The sequence below is a fragment of the Urocitellus parryii genome, chromosome 1 (assembly GCF_045843805.1).
Source record: "Urocitellus parryii isolate mUroPar1 chromosome 1, mUroPar1.hap1, whole genome shotgun sequence".
NCBI lineage: Eukaryota > Metazoa > Chordata > Mammalia > Rodentia > Sciuridae > Urocitellus > Urocitellus parryii.
Window position 1 is genome coordinate 262660209 of NC_135531.1, and position 27919 is coordinate 262688127.

At 38.2% G+C, this 27919-nt stretch overlaps 1 protein-coding gene across 2 annotated transcripts in view; it reads right to left on the reverse strand.

Moving 5' to 3' along the window:
* The window catches only part of Abca12 (ATP binding cassette subfamily A member 12), a 157107-nt gene that overhangs the window by 104927 nt on the left and 24261 nt on the right, over positions 1-27919 (reverse strand). For both annotated transcript variants that reach the window (XM_026402361.2, XM_026402360.2), the window contains exon 3: positions 4651-4804. In XM_026402361.2, the coding sequence (XP_026258146.2) occupies positions 4651-4804 (154 nt within the window). The remainder of the gene's footprint in view (positions 1-4650; positions 4805-27919) is intronic.

The window sequence follows — 27919 nt, forward strand, 5'->3', positions numbered from 1 at the left end:
CAATGCATTCTAACTGAATGAATGAAGAGCTTGGCTTGAATGGCAGTTAATATATTCCCCCAGCATGTTTTTAGATAAATGAATTTTAATCTTTCTTTTTATACTAATTCTAGCTAAAATGGTTACTAACTGGCTATACCTCAAAATTAAAACAATAAGACACCTAGACATCCTATGTCATCTTTATAGTCAAATGAGGGCAAATGCCTTCTATATCCGCTTGTCTTACATTCGCAGTAACATCTTTAGGTTAATTTCTAAACTCATTTATATTTTTTCAATTTTAAACAAAACCCTAGGCATTTTAAAATTATCTCTAAGTAAAATTGGATTAGCTGTTTTTCAAGTTCTATAGGAGTCGTACAATAGAAGCAGAGGTATGAATTGAGAAAACACAGGTCATGGATAAGTGTCAATGAGAATAGGGAGCAAACCCATAGAGGCAATTTCTCCCCAGGATCTATAGGAATGCTGAATCACTTCTCCAAATAATGACCCTGTGAGCTCTGGGGGATGATCTCTGCCATTCGCCAACTGTGTGAGCAATGGCACAGCCAGGGGCTCCTACTGTTTGATGCATTCTTACATGAGTATAGGGAGGAAAGACAAGGGTTAGATCTGTGATGTCAGATCATCCATTGTGCAAAAAAGCAAGAAAACCATAAATGTAATCATTTCTTTTTTCATACAGCTAGCTAGAGTGGATGCTGAGTACAGTGTTGGATTTTTTAAAAACATCTCATCCTGAAGCTAATGCCTAGAGAAGTATGAATTTAATAACAGAAGGCTAGTGCCAAAAGCAAAATCACATCAAAACACTTGGCAACTGGCCAGCAAGTAGTGACTGCAGTGTGATCATGTCTTTCAGAAGAGCGTTCTATTAAAAGAAACATGGCAGTCATCTTTTGACGAGACCAAAGGTGCCATTTCTTTCCTCACTTACAGAAGAGAAAAGGAAGACTGCTTTGTTTCTTAATGAGGCTATGCTGCTGAATCTTCCTTCACCAAAGGAAGCAATTTAGTGGAATGGTTTACCCAGTAACCACACGCCACTTTCATTGCACAGCTATATAAAACATAAAAGTTAATAGCATGGTAGGAAATATCATTAATACAATTTTATTATTGTACATAATTTTCTAAATTAAGCTCCAATTACTTGTAGTTCTGAAAAAATACAGAATGCACAGCAACATGCAACTTGAGCTAGACAAACTACCTGGAGGTTAGAATGAAACAGAAAAACAGATATGACTAGAGAATAATCACTAGATGATCAAATAAACTTGGACTTTAATCTACTTCCAAAACCAACATAAAGTCTCATCCCACACAACCCCATGAGTTTGATTCTCTATACTGCAGCTTTGAAAAATACTCCTTTTGGGGGAAGTGTATCTGCACGATTCTTAGAGATGTTAACTCTTTCCTTCTTAGTTAGTTCTTGTATCATCCTTAGAGAAAAGGAACACGGCAAGATGCCATGATGCTGGAATGCCCTTTTATTCCCACCCCACAGGAAGCTAGCCAAGTCAAGGGAACAAAGAGAACAGGCCCAGGCCAGTAATTCCTAGAGAAACTAGAAGGACACTGACTTTGTCTCATGTATGTTATTCTTAAGGTAAGTTTAGTGTTATCTGTAGAAAGCTACTTTCTTGCATGTACACCAGGGCACTTGCTCCTTGGGATGCTGGTCAAACGAGCAAACTAATGCTGATGATGTCACTGCTTCTGAAGCCTAACATATAAAACCCTTCTCTCAGTGGTGACTGGTGCAAAACCGAGAGCACTGTGGAGAGGATACATGTCACTTATCCAGCTGGCCACCACAGACAAAACACTACGAGGGATGAAGGTGGCATTTGGTCAACCTATTGCCACTGAGCCTTCACTGTGAGCATTTCTCCTCAAAGCCTTGTGTCTAGTATGCAGTCTCTAGGTATTTTCTTTCATCTCCTGGCAACCTATCACACTGCCCTGGCACAACTGGGCTAGAGACCTGACAATTCTTCATGAGGAACAAAGGTATAGAGAAGAAAGCCCCAGGTGGGGTTGTAATCCAATTGTATTTCATGGACGTGAATGTTGTCCATATTTCCTCTAATACTTGCTTTACAGAATGTTCATCTCTGGTAAACCTGATGAAGGTTTTCCCCTGCTCTTTTCCTCAGCAAAAGTTCTCTTTTTACTCTAAGTATAAGGGTTTTTTGCTCAGGCATGCTGGTCACACCTTCTCCTGTTATTGTTATTGATTTAATATCTTCCCATTAGAACTCTGGCACAAATCACATCTAATTCATCACTCACATGGACCATCAACTCTGGAACAATAGGGAATACCACTCTTCCTTCCATATTACCTTTATGCCGATTGCACAAAAGGTCAGAAACTCTAGCTGGCTTTGGTCTCCTTACAGAAACTTACACTGGTGTTCACTGAGCACTGAGGCAATGTTTGTGTTCACCTAGAGCATGCTATTCTCAAAACCATGGGTTGTATCACTTCTGTACTTAAAACTTCTTAATGGCTTCTCACTTTGTTAAAATTACCAAGCTGTCCCCTATCAGGAGTGGCAACTCAAATATAGGTTTTGAAATTGTCCTGTAACAGAGGGGATGCCCCTCAGGGAAAACTCTCTGTGCAAAGGTGCCCATCAAGATAGCCCAGTTGCTATGGTGATACCCTGTTCAATAGGGGATTCTGTGCTAGCCACAGAGCCATTTAGTTTTTAAACTCCAGTTTCAGATGTAAACTCCCAGGTATAGAGGATTCTGAGCATAGAAAGATAACTACAATGTTACACCAGAGCTGTAACCTTCAAGCCTGCCTGCTTAATAGCAACTTTAGACAATGAGCTTCCTGGGTGCCACAGGAAGCTCCTAGCACTGCAACTGTGAAAGAGCTACAGGAATGTTTCTAGTCCTGTAACTTTTTCGTGCACAAAGAACAATGCCTCCATAGTCTTTAACTTCCTGATTATGACCCCTATATAATACACTTGCTGGGCCAGCTCTGTGTCACTGCTTCTCTATCCAAGATCCGTGTCCTGCCTGATCCCACTTTTCTCTCTAAATGTTTGTGCATCTTTCTTAATCCCCCATCATCCCCCGCCAGTTTTCTGAATTAACAGCCATGCAGATGGCGGCAGTCCCTTACCTTTGAGTCTGTGTGCTCTGTCTCCTGTGTCCCCTGTCAGCACATCCCAGCCACTTTCATCATCCCTCCCTGTGCTCCAGCCACATTAGCTGATTTCGTGCTCCTCTAAATAGTCAGGTTGCCCCACCTCAGGGTCTCAGTTTCTCTGTGTGTGACACTCTCTCCTAGAAGTTCACATGCTGCTGCGGTTTCTCCTTGTCTCTGATGGTCTCTACATAAATGTCACTTTCTGAAAGAGGCCTTCTCCTGCTCTTCCATGAAGTCCCCACCTTTCAACTTGTATTTCTCGACCTAATTTTATTTTCTTGCTGATGCACTTATTTCTATGTCATTATGTTATTTATTTTTGCTTCCCCTTTCATGAGAATGCAAGTGACAAAAGGGTAAAAAAAAATCTATTTTATTCACCACTGTATCATGGTGCTTGGAATGGTGGTTGTGGCACAGAAGTACCTCCATTACTGTCTCTTGAATAAATTAATAATGAAGGGATTAACATCAGAATTGTCCTAAGCACCAGGGATGATTAACTTACTAAAAAAAAAACAAAAAAAAAAAACAGTGCAGATTAGTGATGCAAAAATTTTTTGTCCCAAGTGGTTTCCCATGAAAATTCTTGACATGTTTTTATTTTATGCTAAAGAGTTTGTAGTTGCTCTCTTAAAACTTCACCCATATTATTTAATGATCAAAATCACAGCGATGACATTAAAGGAGAAATTGTGGTACATGCTAAGGAATTTAATATTCATGTTTAGGAACCAAATATCTCTGAGTATACATAAATGTGATCTTTTCTCAAGAGACACTTTAAAAAAATCTCTAGCAACAGAATTATCTCACGGTGGACTCCAAAATTACATTATTGTTTTTCAGTTCTGCAGATAGTGAGGCCCCTGGGAATCTCTTTGGGAAGGAAAATTGAGATTGTGAATGGTCCAGATTACCTATCTTCATTCTTCAGCTGCTTCTCACATCATAAAATAGAGCACACATTAACCTCATTTGAAGGTTGTCATTGAATTATATATACGTTCAACTTTATTACTTTAAATTTTGAGGTCCTTAATTTTCTTATTTGTACTTTCTAGTTTTTATTTCATCTGGAAGTGCCACATAGAGTCACATAAATATGTCATTCTTCCTGGAAATGATGCCCTTGACACTTTCCTGATGCTTGTGATGAAATCGTAGGGCCATGTGTCACTGACAGATGATCTTTGGGGGAAGGAGGGTAGAACTGCCTTGACTATTCATCTTTAACAAAAGCAAAATTTGAATAATTTACTAAAAATAGATTAGGCTCCATCTCACATAATCAAAGTGATTCTAACGTATACTTACCTTGTCTTCTTCATAGTCACATCATCACATTTGTGGACACAGAAAATAAGGTTGTATAGATTTATAGGAAGACCTACACCAGTTTATCTCACAAGTAAAAATTATTTTATCTCTCAGAAAAACTCAACACACATGGGAAGTGCCCCTACCTGTCTTTAAACACTGCATCGTTGATTCCTTTCCTACGAAGCAGATCTAGAGGCCCGTAGGGTGTGTCTTTGCATTTAGAGTCTGTGTCACAGAGTAGGGTTTGTAAGAACGGGAAGAATCCAGTACTAGGAAGGTTTCGAGGTGCCAGGTAACCTGAAATTAATAAATAATAGTTATATTACTATGACACATTTGCCTGGGCAGAGAAAAAAGAATAGTAATAACTGCATTTCTGAAATTACCGATTAGATAATACTATTTGGGTTCTACAAAGTAGCCCATCTCTACAACTAACATTAGATATGGAGGGTGTTTTGCTTAACTTGATTTTTCTAATTTACTAATATTATTTAAAGGCTTAAATATGCTTGCTGCTCCAGGGATCTTTCTTCTGGGATTTATTCTAAGGAAATGATTAAAGGTGTTTCAAGAGTGTTTGCTGAAGTGTTTTTTAAAAAATAAATCACAGTGTATAAATATAATAAAACACAAGGCATCAATGAAGTATCAATTAATATGGGGAAGTTTATAAAATATCATTAAAGGAAAGATCAGAAAACAAAAAAAAAACATTTTAAAACAGTATGAACAGAATTTCATATTTTTTTTTCCTTTTGGCCATATATTAACCTTCTTTTTCCCAGAGCATAAATGTCTACTTTTATAATCAAAGTTGGTATAAGTGCACTCAAGTTTTCACATACTAGGAGATATTTTTTGGTTTCTTCAAAATGTAACATTCTAATTATCCTTTGTGCAATTCTTTTTTCCCCTGTATAAAAAACAATAGGAAGTGATGTGAATGAATATGCAGATTTCCCCAAAAATTAATCATAGGAAACAAGAACAATAACAGTAAAGGGTTTTGTAACCTTTACTTTAACATTTGCTTCATAAAATGTGATGATGAAAGACAGTTGTCAAGCTGTGAAATACAAATCTTTTCACAATTCAATTTGATATTAAAACATTAAATTCTTCCCTTTGGGAAAATATGGAGACAACGAACTTTCTAAAGAGACAGATTTAGAAAATACAAGGGAAATTCCAGACTGAAAGCTAACAAGCAAAACCTTCATTTCCTCATAAATCTGTTAAGAAAAAAAAAAAAGGAATGTCAGTACAGGTCTATCTTCATTTTAAGAAGAAAAGTTTTCTTTGTAATAGAAGGAGTAATATGGCTCTGCACTAATAAACTAGCAAGAGAATAATAAATAAAAATTTGATCCAAGTAGCTTAAATACAGCTCTTCCTAAAGAAAGATAATTGGAAGTAAAAGGAAAGGGGCCATAGGAAAGTTGGCCAGAAGAAAAGAGAATAGAAAGAGAGAGATTCCGGAAAATGCTATATTATCTATCTTCAAGATGGAAGAAGTCACCCAGAGCCAAGGAATGTGGGCAGCCTGTAGAAACCAGCAATGGCAAGAAAACAGATTCTCCCCTAGACAGTCCAAAATGCATGCAGCCCTGCAAACACCTTATTGTTTAGTTAAGATCAAATTCTTCACTTCCAATCTCCGGAAATGTAAAATAACGTGTCTGTTGTTTTTAAGCCACTCGGTTTGTGGAAATTTATTACGGCAGCCACAGGAAAATCATACAGAAATTAACACTAGTATGAATGAAAGATTTGAAATCTCAAAAGAGATTGGAGAGAACTTTGTTTGCCCTCCAAACTATTCACTATTATTTTCTAAGCAGCCTATTTCCAACACCGGAAAGACAGGTGCCCCTCCTGAAATGAAATTTGAGCAAAAATTGCATGGAACCAACATTGATTCCCACCAGTCTTCCCTGTGGTCCCCTGAACAAGCTTGAGAGCTCTTCACTTCATCCCTCTCTGGCATACTTCTGCCATAGTGAAGGGCCTACAAGACCTTTGTATATCTGCAGTAGAAGTTCACCATCAAGGGCAATCCACCTTGTTACGCAGATTCCAGCTGCAGCTGCTCACTCAAGGTCTGGGTCTTCACATGGCTTGTTCCTGCTCTACCTCAAACACACAATGGCTTCCTTGAAGGGAGGTAGACGGAAGGGACCAGATGACCCTCTGCTCTACAGCACTTAACAGCATGATGGTGTGGCTGAGTGAGGTACTGCTAAAAATAATGGAAACTCAAGAATAGCTCCATGGCAACACGAAGAAGGGGAAAGGAAGGAAAAGATGTAACAGGAAGAAGGGTGAGCTTAGAAGAGGTGTCACTTAACATCTGATTTTACCTTTCCTGGCATTGATTAAAAGTTGCAATTTTTTTTGAGGGAAAGTTGAAGAAATTTAAACACTTGATGTGATTATCCTCAGAGAATCAACTTTATAGAAGAATTCATCAGAGGGTGTTTTAAAAAAATAAGCCCCCAGGGTGTTAAAAGTAAGGCAGTCAGTGCTTTGCATACTCTCTTGATGACTGATATTTCATGTGTAATTCCTGGGGTCATGCAAACGGGGTCCTTGCACATTGCAGTTCATGCAGAGTATGTACTACTCACATTATTTAATTTGCCATCATATTTTAGGCAAATACTGTGCCCTCATCAAGTGAGGAGGCCCACTACAACATGGTAACACTGATTTATTAAGCATCTGCTATATTTTGTTTATGGTGCTAGGCATGTAACCGGTATTACATCGATCATCCTTCCTGGACACCCACAGTTTATTTTCTCAGGTACATCAACTTTTCACAGAATCTGGATATCCTCTAGGACTAACAAGTCAGAATTACATAGAACCAAATGTCACTGTAGTTTTCTTGCGAAAAGAAAATGTATTTTTCAATCTTTCACCCAACTCAGTTATATGTGCAAGGAAGTAACCACTCAGAGCAATGGCGGAATTAAACCATCACAGATTTTAAAGAGTTGCTAATTTTGACTTGAACTTGTTCTGTTCTGAAGGTATCTCTGGCACCTTCAGATTCTAAAATAATGTTTCTCTTTATAATCCCAAGTGCTAGGATGAAGGAAAAAGAGAAACATTCCTCTATGTTTCACAAAACTTCCGAGAACAGCAAGCATAGAGAATGCAAATTAAGACTAATCATTGAGTGCCCATGTTTCCAGCCAATGTGGAAACCACCAGCACCATTTACAGGTTAAAAACAAAACAAAAAACTAGACCTCAGGCTCTATGTTAAGCAAGATAAAGTCCTTGGTACCATATTTCTCAAATATCTCATACCCAAGACAACATTCATGCCCAACTCCAGAAGAAAAGCTATTGAAAGACCTGCCAATTTCATGGATGTCAAATTCAGAAGACTCCAACATAGTCTGTAAGTGAGGTAAGATGAATGGTAAGCAAAATCCCAAGCCACTGATGGCGTAGTTTCTCAATAGCTCCAGACAGAGGCAGTGGGCAGCCACCCATGTGTGGGAGAGGCCATTCCTTTAAAATGGATACAATTCACATGATTGACAAAGTCCCATTATAATATTAATATAGACTAATGGAATCAAACCAAACTATAAAACAACTTTAGCAACGAATCACCAATTAACTGAACTTTAAGTTAAATCAAATTCATTTTCCATTGCTGTAAAAAAATGAAACCAGCATTATAAAAAGATTAAGAATTTTTAAAAATATATACTCCATAAACAACTGTGATATTAATCGAGGCATTTATGATTTATCAAAAAGGAAGATCAAATGTGATTCCTTTCGCTTGCTGCACAAAATTCCTTATTCAGAGAAATATTAGTATGACATAATATAAAAATCAAAGCAATGGTTCTTAGAGTGTGGTCTCTGGACCAACAGCATCAGCATCATCAGTGAACTTATTAGAAACCAAAATTCCAGGGACTGGGGTTGGAGCTTATTGCAAGCTCTGCACATGAAGAAAGCCTTGGGTTCAATGCTCATTACTACAAAACAAACAAAACCCCTGTATTTACAAAAACAAGGCAGTTGGCCAGGTTTGGCTCCCAGGCTGTAGTTTGCTGTCCCTGGGAGGATTAGCCCTCCTAACAGCCTTTTCCTTGCCCCCTGCCTCCTTCATTTCCTGTCCCCCATCCTTCTCTTCTCTCAGGGTATCTAATCTGCTTCACGTTGCTTTTCCTCTACTTCTTCATGTTTTATTTTTCCTGCCCTCTCATCAATTCCTCTTTTTACTCAGTTTCCAATTCTTTTCTTCTCCTCCTGCTCCTTCTTTTCCTCCTTCCCCTTCTTTTTCTCATGGACACAGTGAAGAATGCAGTTTTATTCCAACATCCTTCCCAACAAATTCAGGGACATGTTGCTCGTTGGCATTGTCTAAAGAAGTGTTATTTTCTATTTATCGTATTTTTAAAGAAAGAAATGTCACAGTCCTTTTAATAATGAAGCTCCCTCCATTTGACATCATTAGGCCCAGGAAGTATTCTATAAGCTGCCCTTGGTGACATTTGTAGATATTACAGTAATGGTAGAATTGGAGAATTTCTACTGTGTTTCTTTGTGTTTTTTCTCAAAACAGGTCAGAACCCAACCTAGGTGGTATTTTTGTGTTTGCAGGTGAAACGAATTTAGTCTTTACCCCAGCAAAGAGTTGAACGATAATTTTCTTTCTTGGAAAGGAAATTCAGACTAAAAAAAATATGGACTTACTCATTTAGAGCACTATATATTTTTTTCTTTTCAGACATAGGGTCACATGGGCAGAGAAGTATCAGGCCTTCTGATCGTGTGAATGCTAAGTCTCCTTGTGGAACACCACAAGAATTTAACAACAAGGCAAGAGTAAATGAGACAAGCAGATCCAAAAATATCATCTGCAAGTAATTAAATGTTTAAATATGAATAAAGGAAATGAATCTTAAAGTATATCTGAAATAATTTATTAAAGAAATCTCTTTTAACTCCCTTATAGTTTTCAAGCACATTTTCTTCTCAATTAAGATTGTAAATAACATAAACCTGGCCTTTCAAATAACTTCAGAACACTTTATCAGGGGCCCACAGGACTGACCTGTTGTCCTTCAAGACACCTTCCCCTTGAATGATCAGGCTATGCCCTAAAAGGTGGTGTCCTGTTCTGCCCCCCAACCGGGAGGCAAAATCACTACACTGACTTTTCTTCCAGACCTGCTGAACAATGGCTTTGGCACCCATATGACCCAGAATGACCTTAGCCTAGAATTAAAACACAATGAAATATCCTGGCCTAGTTCTCAGCACAATGCTCAGAAACATTGTAAACAATTATTAAACATTAATGAATGAATGAATGAATGAACCCCTGGGAGTCACAGGATTTAGGGCTTTAACATAATATACATCTTCAGGTTATTATTTTTAGGATAAAGTTTCAAATTGTATCCCAATGTTATAGCAAATTCAATGGCTCATATGGCATCATATTCATGTGTCTCATAAAATGGGTAGACTCAACTGAATAATAAAACCAATGATATTCATTATTGTAGCTCTTTTAGATCTTGGTTTTTCTGAAAATCTAATACACATTGACAGCCATAATATCAAAACCTGAGGCTGGGGATGTGGCTCAAGTGGTAGCTCGCTCGCCTGGCATGCGTGAGGCCCGGGTTCGATCCTCAGCACCACATACAAACAAAGATGTTGTGTCTGCCGAAAACTAAAAAATAAATATTAAAAAATTCTCTCTCTCTCTCTCTCTCTCTCTCTCTCTCTCTCTTTAAAAAAAATAATAATATCAACACCTGGATCTATTATCTACAAAATGAAGCCATCTATTATCTATTCAATGATTATTTACTGAACAAGTATTTGACACCAAGGTAAGTGTCCTTCTATTTAAAAAAAGAAAAATTCTGTCTCCACACTTTAAAAGTCCAACTCTGGGTTATCATGGTGTGTGGGATGATGGGGAAGGGAGCCCTCAAACAAACATGCCTGCGTTCAAGTCCATCTCTGTTTTTATTAAATAAAATTCATATAGAAAATCATTGTTTTCCTGAACTGTCAGAAATATTTTTAAAAGTCTATATTTGCAAGCAAATAGTCAAGCTTTGGTCTAAAAGAAATGCTTCATGGTTTCTGAAGGGACTTAATATGTGTCATTTCACAAGAGCCTCTTGACACCCTGAAGAGTAGGCAGGGCAGGTGTTAAACCCATTTGGCAGATGACTTCAGAGAGATCAAGCAATTTGGCTAAAGTCACACCAATAATAAGATTCCAGAGACGGATTCAGAACCACAAGATATACAACCATCATGAAAACATTTTGGGGCTGGGGATGTGGCTCAAGCGGTAGCACGCTCGCCTGGCATGCGTGCAGCCCGGGTTCGATCCTCAGCACCACATACAAAAAACAAAAAAAAAACAAAAAAAAACAAAGACGTTTTGTCTGCCGAAAACTAAAAAATATAAATAAATATTAAAATCCTCTCTCTCTTCTCTCTCCTCTCTCTCTTAAAAAAAATTTAAAAACATTTTGTTAAGTATTAGTATCTTGAAGTGAACAGTCTGCAGATTGGGAAAAAAGGTACGTTTCTGGTTTTGCTACTGAATCATGGGAGGTAAATTAACCTCTCTAAGTCTCTATTTCCACATCTACCAAATTGAGGATAATGGGCCTTGCCTCCTCATGGGCACAGGGAAGATTAATTAGATAAACCTTGTGGTAAGGAGGACATCGAAGGTGAAGGGCCTCAGAGAACCATGATTTGCCATTGCTCATCAGGCTGCTGTTGCACCATTTGTCTTATCTGCCACTCAGTGGCTGAGGCTTTGCTGCCCAACCTGGTCTCCCATCTCTGCCTTGAGCCAATGAATGGTTAGGAGTATTGCACGATGTGTTTCTCTCCCTAGTAATTCATAATGTGTACCTGTATCAACTAGTGTAGAGCTTCAATTACTACATGCTCAGTGGGTGTGGTGCCGTGACGCATTCTCCCTAATTCTCCCCAGGCAAGTCTTGCTTCATAGGAGAGATGCTTTTCCAAGTTCAAATCCATTGGCAAGAATGCAGGCTGTAGGTGGCAATGAGGGCTGAAGCAAAATGCCTAATTCTTAAAGCAGTGAGCAAGGACACGCTATATTCAAAAGGTCGGCACCTACATGCGTTCAATGGCTACAGTCACAGAGAACAAGAACAAACCCTGGGTCATTCGGGATGGTGTCCTGCAAGGCTGGGATCTTTCACCCATCCTCCACATTCCTTGAAGTTAAATAACAGCCAGACAGATTTTGAAAAGTGTGAAAAAAAGTCACCAGCGAGATCATTTTAGGACTCTTGACTATGAAACTATAGGCAAGAGAAAGTGGGATAGATTCCAGCCTTCTTTATATCTTTGACTTATTATATATTTTTTTAAAACAAGGGAATTTTTGGTGATCTGGACTCAGGACCTTGTGGTCTTTTTGGATGTTGCCATTTTGACCCTCAGGCGTACACTTGCATTGATGGTCAGCCAGGGGCTCCACAGTTCCATATTAAGTGTCCAGAATAAAATGTGTCTCACTCCTCTGAATGTTAAGAAGAACCTGCTGCATGATAAGTTCCAAAGGCCATAGTATGATCTATTTAAATTTTAAACAAAAGGTCTTGATTCAGTCCAGGAGACATAACAGGAATACATACATGGCAGATAATAAACTTCCAAGTGGCTGAATCTGGAGAAATTTAAAAATAAGCATCTCACCAATACTATTCAAAATATTCACTCTTGGCAAAGAATGTTGAGATCCATGGCTCAACTTGGGTGAATGAGCTCTGTGGGTTTTATTAGATAGATGCAATAGTGATCAACATTTTGCTTTTCTGATCTTGTGTTTTAATAAACAAAGTTCACAATTCCATCTTTAAAAATCTCCCTGCTTGGCCATTTGTAAACAGAATCTTAGCAACTACCTTTCCCCTCTATACCTAAAGTTATTTTGAATGTGAACTTTAGATCCTCATTTCATTGTAGGATATTCTCTCACTAAACTCAGTCTCCTAATCCTCTTGGATGCATCTAGCCATACCATTTGGCCTCTGGGCAGGGCTGAATTAAGATGGGTTTACATATACTGGGTATGACTGTGTTGATTGGTAATGTCAGAAAGATCTGATACTGGTGGGTTGAGAGCCCTGTGCTGGGCCCACAGTGAGCGCCCACTGTGTTACAGTCCCTGCCTGAAACACTGCCACCTTCCACTGATCCAACAACACCAGCTGGCATCTCGCAAAGGACAGGCATCTTCTGAATGGTGAGGAAAGAATGCAGGAATGGTTAACTCTACTGCAGATCACCCAGGCATCTAGGTAGTTAATGCTCAAAGCCTGCACTGAGAGAAGGAATGGACGCTCTATTCCTCTCTGGTTACTCTCATCTCCAGTGTGATGCTGGGCTTAGGGAAAAACAGAGAGGGGAGCATCAGGGATTTCCATAAACCTGGCTCTGGGGCCAAATGAGTTTAGGAAACTAAACTCTATCTCCCATCTGGGAAAGCCAGAATATATTTGCATATTAAAGACTCAGAGAAGTTTTTCAGAAAAAGATCTGAATAGCTTTAGTTAATTCCATATTTACATATATGTGATCACAAAAGTGTTTTTCATTTTCTTTTCTTTCTTCTTACTTTTTTTTAAGGTAGTACTGGATAATGTCTAAGAATGGATATTGCCTGGGGCACATGTGCTTTAATCCATTCCAGCTGAAAAGGGACTTGTGACTGGGAAGTTGTTTTTCGCCACAGGAAGGAACTTCTTACCTAAGAAAAGAACTTGGTTTCAAGTCACTTGTAATCAGAAATTACTCTAGCAAGTAAAAGACCAGACAGGAGCAGAAGCTTAAAAAAATATTCTTCTAATCCTAGCTTTGCAAATGAAATATTATTCAATGATAACCTTCTACCTTGAGTCAATATCCTCACTTACATCAGGAAAAAATATCTGGACCACCCATCCATCACCACTGTTAACAAGGGAAGAAACATCCTGTGAAAGGAGATTAGCATATTTAAGTTCTTCAGACAAAAGTTATGTTTGGAAATGAAAATGTGATTTCAGTAACCCATTAAGAGAAATGATATAAAGAAAGGAGTATCCATAATGATCCCAATAGAGGTAGGCTACTTACAATGACTTTTCCTAGGGAAATCTGTGTCAGTGATCACAGAAAATGTTGTGAGATGTAGTGTAAAAATAAAAGCCAATGAAATTAGTTGCTAGGATCACTATATAGAGAAAAGAAAGCCCCTAAAGGCAGGAGCTCGGGAGCTGCCTCATCAACAGATGGTCTGTTCACTGGGGAAACTCTGGCTCTGGGTAGGGCTCCTCTCACTCCTCAACAGCCTGTGTAATGTTCGGGTCTTTGGTATTCATATTCTGTCTATTTACAAGTGATACCTGTGACAACCTGCCAGTGGAAAATGTATGTCGCAACCTTTTCTTTCAAGCAGTACTGTTGACAGGTAGCAACCACATCTTCTTGTCAGACTTGACTTCCCTCCTAAACCAAGGATCCCCTTACCAAGACCTCTGCCAATCGGAAAGAGACAATCTGTGTGACCCACGGCCTGCTTTGTAACCCGCAACATATCACTGGCCTCCTCTTTCGCTCAGGGTAGAAACATTTCTCATCAAACTCGTTGTCTCATTAAGGGGGAAAAAAAGCAGAGAAAAATTCCCTGGTGGTATTTTTTTTCTAAATTGTACGGTTCAATATTTATCAGTTTTTTTTTTTTAATTTAAGCAAAGCAATTAGTATTTCCCACTTCTTTCCAAGAAAAAGTTGGGTTTTTCTTTTTTCCTGAAAAGAAAAAATTAGAAAAAATTTAGAAAAGTACAAATTAAAACTGAGAGATTCCATTTTGCATGTATCAAATTGGAATTAAAAAAAAAAATCTGACAACACCAAGTGCTGGGGAGGTTATGGGGCAATGGGAACTCTCATCCTGTGATGGGAAAAAGTAAATTGGTAAAGCTAGTACAGAAAGCATTTGGCCACATTTGACAATGTTTAAAATGTACCTACGGGTATACCTGAGAAAAACATTCACATGTGCACAAGGAAACACAAAGAATATCCACCACAGTGTTAGTGGTAGCCAACTGAAAAGAAGCTAAATACTCATCCAAAGACCATGCATAGATAGACTGTGATGTATCAATGCATAATATGGTATGCAGTTAAAATCAATAAATTCAAACTTCAGAAATCGATGGAGATAAATCTACATAATACAATGCTGAGCAAAACATAATGTTAGATCTAAAATGTATAACATAAAGGATACAATAATGGGATGCCATTTATATAAGGTTTAGAAGCCTGCAAAATAATACCAGGTAATGTAGTCAGGTATATAAATATGCAGTAAAAACAAAACAGGCAGGAGAATGTTATACATGAAATTAATAACAGTTTCCTTTGGGAACAGAAGGAAGGAGGCAGAAATGGAGAGAGAAAACGGGATATGGGAGGCCTACAGAGGGGCCTCAATGACACTCTTAACGTTTGATTTATATTAAACAATAACAAAAATAAATGCTGGAGCCAATATGGCATAGAAATATCAGGGTTGGACGAGGCTGAGTAGTGCGTACATGTTATTTTAATCACATTTTTGTGTTATTTTGGAGTTTTAAATACTTCACACCTTTCTTAATGATGATATACTGGAATCACAACTGGAAGGTTTGAGTAACAGAAGAACCAGAGAAAGCTCATTATAAAGCAATTTTACCTACAAGCCAGTCCAAGGACAGCTTTATAGCAATGCTCTCTAACTTAATAAATCTCATCCCCTTTTTTGCAAATCGTATGAATACTCATTGACCTAGGTGTTTTGTTTTTGTTTTTCCACTGTCCTCCTGGCCCTGTTTATTATGATATGAGCTGGGATCTCTCTTCCTGAGAGGAAGAGCTAATTCAGAGCTCATTAAATGCATGACTCCAAACTGTTCATTATACATTACCTCCATCTTCTCTCCATTGAGCATCATCTGCTATTGTGTTTACCCCATTACCGAGCTTAATTAAGTCCTCTAAGAGTTTCTCATGATCCTTCAAACTTCCTGTTGTTGGCAAATATGTACCATTTATTTGCATTGCTTCTGAATTATTAATAAATATGTTTTTAAATTGTTTCTAGGCCTTTAAAAGTCAACTCACTGTTCGAACTTAATGCCATGCTCTCCATTTACATATTTGCCTATCTTGACTGGGTTTTCTTGGGGAACTCTCCTGGCATCGGACCTTTTATCTACTATTAAATTCTGCCTCAAATTACTTAATGGGAACTTCGTTCACAGAATTATGGGAAGACCACAAAAAAAAAAAAGTGCCAGCTACTGGCTTTTCCTAACTACAAATATTCTGTTAATACTTTCAAAGAATTTCAACAGGTTAGGAAGATGCAACCTACTTTATGACAACTATACCCAGCGAGCCATCTGGGAAGCCATTGCTTTTTCCTGCTAAAGGAAAACTCACTCATTCCTCAGGTGAATTCTCAAGATCTCCCTCCTCGCATTTTGACCAACAGGTGAGCCATTAGCCTGCTGGCGGCTCTTCAAAGATGCTCTCACAAATAATGGCAAGTGATACGGCTTCATTAGGGTTTCAATTTCATTCTGCAGTTTCTTGGGATTTCTAAAATGCCCTTTCCTTCCCCTTCACTCCTGCACTTTCACAGGTAAATCTAAGTCCGTGGTCTCCACCATTTTGTAGGAAATCAATACAGGATCATTCAGCATCCTATCCTCCTGGACTGTGTGAGAGAACACTGATCTCAAGGACTCATCTGGTTTGACCATGTGGATCCTGTGATAACGGAATTCTTGTTACTGTTACAGATCATGTGACCTTCAAATCCCTTTCTATTTGTAAAAGCCCTAGTTCCTATGGAGTCCCAGCTTGCAGGTGTCCCTTTTCTTTTCTCGGGGGTAGATGTTGTTGGGATCTGTGTGTCGACAACACTGACACCGCATCATTCCTCATTTGTCCACTCAATTCTTTCATTCCAATGAGCATGTTTTATGCCCATAACATGGACATTTTGTTTCTGGATGAGAGAGCAGTGACTGTCCCTACCCTTAGGGAGGAGAGGGTTGAGGGGAGGGAGAGAGGAAAAACCATGGGGTTCATCAACCAGTTGAAACAAACCCTGATCTCTCCAGCCATCAGGAACAGAATTGTAACTCATGGAGGCAGTGACCTCTGGGCACTCCTCTTTCCTATTTCAGAACTTCCCTTCCACCCACTGGTCCAAAAATGGACAGAAATTGGGATGTGAACCCGTTTATGATCTAGGCAAGTCCCAGTATTTTTTGCTTCATCCTTTTTGTCCCTTTTTATGCATATTTAGTGGCCTTTGTGGCAGCCTCTTCTGTGTCTCCAGCCAGCAGATGCTTTGATTCTCTCAGCCTAATGATGTGAAGGGAAACAGGAGGCCGTGAAAACGTCTTCAAGTGCTTTATCTTCAGCACTAATAGACTCTAGAACTGCCTGCCTCACACCCTCCTCTCTCCCCAGTTCAACATGTGGAAACGGTGGAGGAGGCAGAGAACTGCACTGTCTCACACAAGAAAATCCTCGAGAGCCTGTGATGGACCTCTTTTTTCAGAAAATGTGACTGACTACATGAAACTAAAGGACTGGACCCTCACAATCATCCTCTTTTTTTCCTGCTCTGAAAGAATAAAGTAAATAAGTGAAAAGACCTTACCAGTCAATATTCAATATCAAATCCTCAGTGCCAGCCCTGGAGAATATTGATAAATAATACAAATGAAACAGGGAAGAGATCTCAAAGCGCAAACTGATCTCCCTTTTTCAAATGTCAGAACCACTGTCATCTCCTCTGGGTCTGCTTGGTATGCTTAAAGGGACAGTCAAGTCTGAGTCAAAACCATTAGTATCTTCAGTTCAATTTCCTCCTTCCCCCTCCATTGCTCCTCTTGTTCTTTATCACTCAAGTCAACAAAATGAGTTGTGAGCTTTTACTTGTTCCTCCTAAGACACTCAGATTCCCGAGAAGTGCCAGACCCTTCTAATTATTTCCTTTGGTGAGACTGTACAGTTCTTAATACTGTGCTACTTAATAAAATGACAAGAGGGAAATAAGCAGAAACTTTAAATTCCAGGCAAGCGGCATTCAACATTAACATAGGCTGATGGAATCAGGGGTAGCATAGAAAGTCAAAAAGAAGAGAAGTCTAGTCATACCAATAGGATTAATACCAAAGAATTGATTTGGGATAGGTGTACTAAGCATGCCAATTACTGTACTTCTAATACATTTTCCTTCATATGTCTTTAATGTATATAACAACACTGCCACTTGGGAATTTTCTTCTTGCTATCTATGATAATTAGGAGAATGCTGCATGGATTTGAAAGTTCTGTTCCACATTTTTTTTTTTTTTGCTTGCTTGTTTACAGGAAAATGGGGTCTATTGTTAATAACATTCATTAATATCATTTAATATAATTATTTAAAATTTCTTCAAAAAATTTAAAGGGGATAATTCCCTTAGGAGGCAAATAAGCCATCAATTTACAAGGATTTACCATAGAACTAACACATATTTTTAATTGATTTTCAAAATGCTTTAAATACAACATTATAAATTGAAGAAACAACTATCCTGCCTGTTTAAGAGACAACATTTACTTATTTACACTTCATAGCTTAGAAAAGGAAGAACTGCGGGGTGAAAGACTCCCTGCAGGCTGCTTGGTCAGTTGGCATAAGTAACACCTCCCCCCTCTCACTTCAGGGCAGATGCCCTGGGAAGCAGGGCTGATCTTGGGTGCGCTGGTCCACTCCATGCCCCAACAAGCTACTACAATCGTGCTTTCATACAACAGTGCTGAAAGGATCAGCTAACCCTTGAGACACATCTGACCTCTCTTTCCTTCTCCTCAGAACTATATCATCTTTTATGTTTTCCAGGTCAGTGCTAAGAAATTCTTCTATTAGTTAATATCAAGTTGGGAATCACTTGATTCATCATTAATTTTTGCTTCCCACACTGTATGATTTTTATGGTGCCAATTTCTGACCAGCAAAATAAAGATATCAATTTCCCTGTTTTAAATTGAGCATATTCATATTCAAAAACTCCAGTTAAAAGTTATATTAATCGAGTCTACTTGCCTTTACTTCTGAGAAAATGAACAAAAAAGTAGATGGAATTTTTCCTCCAAAATTAAAAAAAAAATCAAATTATTACACCCTTACTTGAATTACTACTTACTTTGTAGTTCATCATAGAACAAACACACACAATATAAAAGTACACATCTTTGGAAGAGACCAAGAGATTGCAAGAGAGGATATTCAGGATAAGGGGTAGAAGGTGATTCAGGAAGGAAATATTTAGAATGGAGTTTTATTCTGCTAAGAAATAAATGGGAGACGTTGACATTTCTTACACAAATCCAATATTAAAAAGGTATTGGATAATTTCTTGTTACTAGACTATTGGAATTATCCTTGTTAATAGTGCTACACAAATTAAACATAACTCATGGATACTGTTATACAAGGCCTCAGATGAGAGCATGATTCCCCTACCACAGATCCGTATTCAGTCGGGTGTTATTTAGACATTACACTGAAATGGTTCAATTCTTTCTGCATTTTACACTACTCTTTTATGAGTGGCCCTCACCCTTGAAGATAAAGCTCCAAGTTTAGCACTGAGTAAGAATCCTGCTAGCTTTCACCCCTCCACTGTCAACCAGAGGATATCTGTCCTGCCTACTAAAATGAATCAGTGTGTTTATAGTTTGCAGTAACACTTTCATAGTTGTGCTACAGAGTTCATAGGAACTGAGGCCTGGCACAATCAATATTCCTCATTCAAGCATCGCCTTCTTCTCCTCAGGGCTTCCAGCCTGATGCTCAAGTCTGGGCTGATGGGAAAGAGGATCAGTAGCCTGTGAAGACTCATTGAAGAAACTGATGCATGAATGTTTGAGTCTGTGACCCACCATTTCACAAACAAGCCCTTTCCAATGTCAGTCCTCTTGTCGATTTCTAGAATTCATATAATCTATTATATCTTTTCAAAGAGTTTGCTCAAGGGGTCTCTTTGCCACTTAGTATAATTTTACTTATATATGCAGCTATAAGGTGTCTTAATGTTCTAACCATATTTTCACAAATAGCACTGCATTTGAGCCTCATTCACATAACATGGGAGATAAACATCATTTTCCTTTCTGTGGATTAGGAAATCAAAGTTTAGTGACGTTTGTAAATAAAAAAGTTGGAACTCTAAATAGGACTTGTAATGTCAAGCTGGATATTCTTCTTACTATAGCACTCTGTATATACAGTTTGATTCGAAAACTAATGGAAGTTATCCCCAATTGAAAACTCTCCCCTGAGTTGGCCAAGTGATGTCCTCTCTCATAAAAAAAAAAAAAAAAAAAAAGTAGCTATCTGGAAATCTGTGCATGTAAACCAAATTAATAGATTATGTTACTCGAGATGTTTTAGACATTGGATACCTGGCATATCCATAGGGATTACTCCTGTTAGTCAATAACCCCTAGAGATACATAGCCGAGAAAAATGTCTGTCAATGAACAGTGAAATGTGAGGGTCTGATAGAGAAATGAGGCTGGGAACTATCCTGAGTAGCTGTTGTCCCTGAGTGGGAATCAGACTGATAGGTGGAGACATCAGTGTCCAGGACAAAGGTACCAGAGAGAGTGTGGACTCATCATGGGAGAAAAGGAGAAAGGTCAGGAGTGACTCACTGTCTGAAGGCCCTGATTATGCTTGGAACCATAAGAGATTTTGTGTCAAAGTCCCTTTACACTGAACAATGAGGAAAGAATTTGTAAGAAGTAAAAAACAAATAAAGTGCCACACTCAGTTGCCTTTTGGATGAGTATAATACTGCTTTTCACTCTTTATCTGGAATACACTAACTAGAAGTCTAACTAGAAGTCTTTACCATCATGGTACTCTGTGGGGCAATGAGAGCAAAACCAGAGCTTGGATGGAGACACTAAGACAGAGTGTCTCACATGGTATACCACATGGGGAGTCAATCTGGACACAAAACTATGTGGTACACCATGCTGAGTGCCCTAGCCTTAACTGTTAGGCACATTTTTTCTCTTAAACAATTATTGCAAAATGGAATTTTTCGGTATGGCTTGGTCTTTATAATTTTCATATTTATTATGAAATAATACCTTTCCTGTTTTCTATGTAGGATATATTTGGTCTGCACCCAAGACAGCAATTTTTACATGTGAATCACAGCTTGTGCTTATGATTACGTCATTTCAGACACCAAAAAAAAAAAAGTACAATGACCTTTTCAAGTGTCAATCTGAGTCATAACAGTTGACTGTCTTATGAGTCAAATTAAACAAAATAGTTGCACCTGTTCCCCTGTAATTCTTTAATACCAAAGGTAGAAAACTGGAGAAGGAAAGACAAATGCTAAGGTCAAAGACAATATTCTATATATTCTACTAACTCGAATAGCTGTTAAGACTGCAGATGTTCAATTACCAAGGCCGAATGGAAACTCTTAACTGTCACAAGTGGGGAGCTTGGCCAGAAGCTTCTCATAACTACTAACTTCTAACAGCACAAAGACCCATGCATTCATTTGATCCCAGATACCTACTGATGGTCACAGCTCTTGTGATGGTCAATTGCCTGCCCATCAAGGTTTATATGTATACACACCATATATAGGTGTGTCAAAATATGATTGGGGAAGAAACTTGGAAGATTATTGTGGAGTGACCAAATGGACAATGAGTACCATGACACTCAGTGCCTGAGAAGGAAGCTAGTGCTGTAGTCTCCATCTCAATCACCATGAGGTTTCTGTGCCATAGATATACTAGGTATTCACTGTTTCAAATATAACTTGAATTTAAGTGAACTAGATTAAGGTTTCAAGATATTTTTGGCAACAGGAAATAATGGAGATTGTTGTGGTGTTAACCCACACCTGGACTCAAAGCCTGGTCTCCTTCTATTCTCCATGTGAACCTGAGCAAATGATTACACTTCCTTTTTTCCTCAGGGACAAAAGGAGGTAAGTAAAAGAATCTATCTCTGAGTGATATTTTGAAGGTCAAAGGAAATGTCATATTAAAAGATTTACTATAGTCCTGGGTATGATAAATGTTAATTTTGAAATAAAGATGTAGCCAAAATTAATTTGCTTTAATGTATAACAATTCTGTCTCCTTCAGGTTAGCTTAGGAGGGTAAGATTATACTCCTTATAACTTGGACTGTCATTTATTCATTTATATATTTACACTGTACTTATAAATAATTGCAGTAGAGTTACTGTGCAAGCAGGGGCAGGAAGAGGAGTGAAGGAAGGACAGAAGTGTTCAACAGGGCATCAATGGCTTCTGCAAGCACTTTAGACACATAGGTAATTGGAGAAGCAAGTAATGTTAGCAGACAGACCCCAAATACAAGGGAAAAGACCATTATGTGGAATTTATTTAGAGCATAAAAAGTAATGGTGGCAGAAGAAGTCAGGACCCCTGGATTGAAGGCAAGACAAGAGAGAATGATCATAACTGAGAGAGAAAACAGGGAGACAGCAAGGGATGGGGAAATTTTTAAGCCTTGCCAGGAAACGATTTGCTCTGCTACTCAAGCGTCTGGCCAGAAGCCACTACTGTCTTTAGGAGGGGGCTGGCCACCATCATGGCTGGCCAAAGGATTTAGGATGATCTGTACTTTCTTTTAAGATCAATCAGGGTATAGTGGGTTCCTTGTAGTAGTTAATTTTAACCTATCACCTAGCAACTAACTTTCTCGTTAATCCTAGTCCACCATCCAGAGGTGGCTGTTAATTTGTAAAGTTACCAAATCAGAAATACACCCGTCCAGGGAGAGTTAAGTGAAAATAAGGGCCTCTAGGAAGATGGAAGTTAGGGCAGCACTCTGCAGGAAATACTTCTCCTTGACTTCAGTCAGCTCTGGAACATGCTTCAGTAGCATCAGGGGTGTTAGGAGAAAGTTTCCATCAGAGAAATGAGTGGTGCTTCAGGTTAAAGTGGCCTGATTCAAATACTGTAAAGGCACCTCCACCTTTGCCTGAACAGGGCCTAAGGATATGCAAACCCAGAACCCTAAAACCCTCCAGCATAGTGCAGCCTACAATCCGCATTTATCCCTCTGTCCCACCAGTGACCAGGAGAGTCTGGAGCAGCTGATATGATTACATTGCTGCAGGGCCTCTGCTGCACTTTGCCAACGAAGTCCTTCCTACAAGGAAAAGGAGCTGGGACTTTGTTGAGCTTCGCAAAGTTTCCTATGACCACCTTTGTGCATGCTTGCCAACAAACATTTTCATGTACAGCAAACTGTAAGTCTTGTTTTCATCATAAATATACTAACTACCAATAAGACTGTAGGGGAGGAGACCCACAGAGCTCACTTCCTCTAATTATCAGTTAATTATTAATAGTGTCTATTCAGAAGAACTTAATGATGGTAAATGGTCATATGGGCTTAGTATAATCTTAACAGATTGGGAAGCACTGTCAAATATTTATCCAAATTTCTTACTGTGAATCTTTAGTTTTTATTTAGATCACACATTTCTTCTATGTACTTGCCACTGGACTTGGTCTTCAGAGCAAAAGTAAATATGCAAGTCAAGTCTTACCCAAGTTGGGTATGCAAGCTCTGCAGGGGTGGGGATGTGGAAGGTAGAGTTCAGGAAGATAAAAGGGACACACACATTTCTTTTTTTTTTTTTTTTTGGTAACAGGGATTGAACCCAGTGGTGCTTAACCACTGTGCCACACTCCCAACCCATTTTATTTTTTTGTTTTGAGACAGGTTCTCACTAAATTGCTCAGGGCCTCGCAAAATTGCTGAGGCTGGCTTTGAACTTGTGATCCTCCTGCCCCAGCTTCTCAAGCTGCCGGCATTATAGGAGTGCACTGCCGCACCCAGCACACCATGCTGGAAATGATGATAGGGTCATGTACAGGGTGTGCTATTAAAGTATGAAATTGGATTCCTAATAAAATTTTGTGGCACAGGTAGATGGGCAGGTGGGGGTTAGTTTGAGGAAGTGGTACCTTCCATGAGTTTTGAAGGCACTAAGTTTTGAAGGGCAAGTTGGCACTAGCTGAGAAAATAACAAGAAAGGGGTGAATAATATATGCAAAGACATGAATGTAAGAAAATCCTAGAGGAGTCTGAAGTACAATAAAACTTCATGATAATGCAATAACTTGAATTCAGATACAAAGCAATTTGCTCACCCGGTCATTTCATTATGCTTGCAAAACAGGACTCCTGTATTTTACATGACTGAATGTTCTAGATCCTGCTTATATTTCCACAGCAGCATTTCAAGCTATAGAAAGTGAGCGAAGTGTGAAATATGTGGATGGGGTTGTGATAAAAGATGGTTTTGAAGAATTAGGTAGGGATCAGATTGTGGAAGGTCTAAAGTGTGACACAATAACCTGGATTTTATCCTAAAAGTAATGTTGAGTCAGGAGGATATTAAGGAAAGAAATGTCATGTAAAGATGTGTGTTTAGAAAATAACCGGTATCAGCATAAAAGATAAACGGAAAGAAGCTAGAAATGAGGCATAGAAATCAGATAAAAAGCCACAGAGGTTATGAGAGAAAGGATGAAGATCTGTACCAGAGACAAAGAATTTCAAATGGCATTAGGAAGGAAAAATTGACAGGACTTGGTCACTGAAGGGTGTGGGAAAGAAGGGAATGATGGCTTTTCTGATTTGGATGACTCAGTGGATGGTAGATTCATGTGCCACCATGGCACATCCATTGTGCCATGGTCAGTTCTGGGGAAAAAGAAGATAATGAGCATAGTCGTCTATGTGTTGAAAACTTTCGACAGACCCACATTTCCTTAATTATTCTCCCTCAGGTATTGCAATTAGGTTAGTATAACATAATGAAAAAAAAAAAAACATTTGATTTCAATAGCTGGACCTGAGCTAGATTAGATTCATTTTTTTATGACTTGACTAGGAGATTTGGAAATGAAGCTGTCAGGGGCTTAGTTTGGGTTATTTGTCATCAGCACAAACTAGGACTTTAATAAATGGGAAGAGGCAACACTGATTTTATTAAGGAAAAGGAAATGAGAGTGGAGACACCTGTTCTTGGAAAAAAGATGGTTCTCTCCTAGTGTTGTCAGGCATTTGTTATGGTGACGCTGACCAATGCTGTGATGAGACATTGTGACTCCCTTGTGAATTTTTTCAGTAGCAAAAAGGAGGTTGAAACTTTTTTGGAAACTTATGTGATGTAGTTATTTAATCATTCCATAAGTCATTCATGAATCTTATCTGCCCACCCATCCATCTATCCATCTATTCAATAAATATTTATTAAACATCTGCCAAGAGCCATGCTCACTGAAAAAATTAGGAGAACCTTAGAAATTTTAAAAGGAAGGGATCAAATCATGATCTGATCACTAAAAGGAAACTTTGGTACTTCAGATTTCTGGTATTTAAAGATGGAAAACTGGACATGAGATAGGAAAAACCCAAGTGGAGTAACAGCCACTCTTGGTTGGACTGATTTTAGCTGTGGTTAAAGCTTATTACTTTTTCAGCATTTCTAATTTAATATTAAGAGTATTTTGACCCAGTGTGCTTCTACTGGCCCAGTTTCACATATATATTATCCTGTACATAAGTATAGAAATGAAACAAAAAAGTATATTCTTTCTCAACTTTTAGGATAATTTACATTGACAGAACTAGGATAAGAACCATTCATTTCTTTTTCCCCCAACTACCAGATCAGTGATTCTTAAAGCATGAACTACAAAAAGTAAATGGGTCATAGCCTTTGGGTCATAAGCCACCAAAATTTCTTTAGTTCTAGTCATGTAACTTTACTCTGTTCTTTGATAGCAGCAAGACTTGTATGCTGGTGCTCCAGAACACCTGGTTTCCAGTCGAAGGCTCGGCCCCTTCCTAGCTGTGTAGTCTTGGGCAAGTTACCTAATCATGTTAACCACTTACTGAGCACTCGGTATATTTGCACATACAAACTGTAGGCATCCTTTTTTGTGGCATCATGAATTAGCTTATTACATGCTGTCTTATGAGTTGCATTCTTATTTAATTCCCCCAACAAATCTATCAACTGGGATTAGTTGGGGAACTGAGGAACAGAGAAGTTAACAAAGTTCACAAAGATCAAGCTAGAACTTGCTTTAAGTACCAACATGCTATAGTCATTACACTCTACTTATTTCTCTAAGAGTTTTGATTTTCCCATCTATAAAGTAGAAACCACAACAATGAATCTGTCAGTATCATTACAAAATTGAGAGACAATATTACATATAAAAGATCATTGTTGTGGTTTCAATTGTGGCTATTCTATTATCTAGAGGTCAATAACCAGTAGAGTGCTTTTATTTCAAGCCTTTGTCCCCAAATCCAGGCTCCGCTATATTCTACTAACTCTCTCTTCCCATCATCTTTCAAACTTATTTTTCTCCAATTAAGTTAGTGACAAGACTCACTGTTTTTTATAATTCCAATGACAATGTAACTATTTTTTAATTCAACTTTTCCTTGCCCTGATTTAGCCTTCTTTCATGATTTGATTAATATGCCCAAATACCATATTTCTATCACCAAGTGTCCTTCACTACTAATCAGATACAGATAACACAGTAACTTCCACCCTGGTATCTAAGATGATGAGTCTCTTAGTCCTATTTTTCCCATTCAGACTCACTGTCCAGTAGAATCTAATGAAACTGGGGCAACATTTATTGATCTACATAGAGTCTGCTCTGTGCTTGGCACTGGTGGTATTTGATAGGAAAGACAGTCTTAGGCACAGCCCTCCTGAAGAAGAGACCAGAGAAACAGACGTGAAATGTACAGACACATACTCTAAATAACAATTACAAGGGAGGTGTGAGGTGGGGTGAAAATGAATCTAGTGTGGTGGCTCAGAGAGGGCCCTCAACCAGTGTGGCATCATTCACCTCACGGACATGAATTTTATTCATTCTCTCCCTTCCTTTAAAAAACTCCCCATTCTTCTCCATGCAAATCCAATTATCCTGTCAGTCTTTCCCAGGATCCAACTTATTTACAATATTAAAATTTGCCTAACTTCTCTAGCCTCAAATGATTTTCTTTTTGTACTATAGATTGAACTCAGTGACCCTTAACCATTGAGACATTTTTAAATGTTTTATTTACAGAAAGAGTCTCTATAAGTTGCTTAGAGCTTCACTGAGTTGCTGAGGCTAGCTTTGAACTTGTGATCCTCCTGCCTCAGCCTCCCAAGTTGATGAGATATAGGCATATGCCACCATACCTGAAAACATATTTTCTTTATATGATCTGAGCACATTTGTGGTTATAGGAATCAGAGTTGATTATGTGATAGATTATGGGTTTTAGAGTTACAACAATTTGATTATTGATATATTTAACTAGAAGCCCTGTATTCATTAGTTTCTACATGGTGCTGTAATAAATGAGTGTTTATTTGTGAATGACTGAGTGTTCAGGATATGGACATCAAGGTGTCCATCTGAAAATCTTTGCAACCAAACAGGGATTGGAATCATGGCTCTTATACTTTAAGCAATCATCCTAATGCTTGAAATTAACCTAATCCCCGGGCTTCTTCATTTGCTTTACATTTTATATTTGAGCTAAAATTTGATGCTACTTGTACTAACATTGCAGAAAAACTGATTGCTTATTGTTCTGGAGTTTTGGTTACACTAACATTACCTGTCTTAACAAAGATTTCAAAGATTTCTAACCCCAAAACTTAACCTGTCTTTGAAATTCACTTATTTCTGTTGTTTACCTTCTAGATTATATACTTAATGCCAGATTTCTACATCCAACTAAAGATAAATTAACAAAATAAGGACCTTAAATTTTAGCTCAGAACAAATATAATCCATGTAACAAAGTACTGTACTTATTTTTATTTTATTTTATTATTTTGATTTTCAGAGCTCTACTTATCATAAAACCTAAAAGTAACCAGTTAAAGCTAACAGAATTCATTGAAGATGAGTTAAGTCTTTTTTTTTTTTTTGCAGTAGTCAGGTTCCATTTTGGTATAAAATTTTTCCAGAATAAATTATGTTAAAGTTGTATGGAGAGGGATATAAGATCTGAGGTACAAAATGTAGAACCCTAATCCATTTGTTTCCCTTTTAAATGTCAATACATAATATTATTCCGATATAAGGATTTTCAGTTGATCCACACTTATTGTTCATGCACGTGCATGCAGTGCATGTGCACATGCACACACACACACACACACACACACACACACACAGTACCCATACTCTTTAAAGACTATGT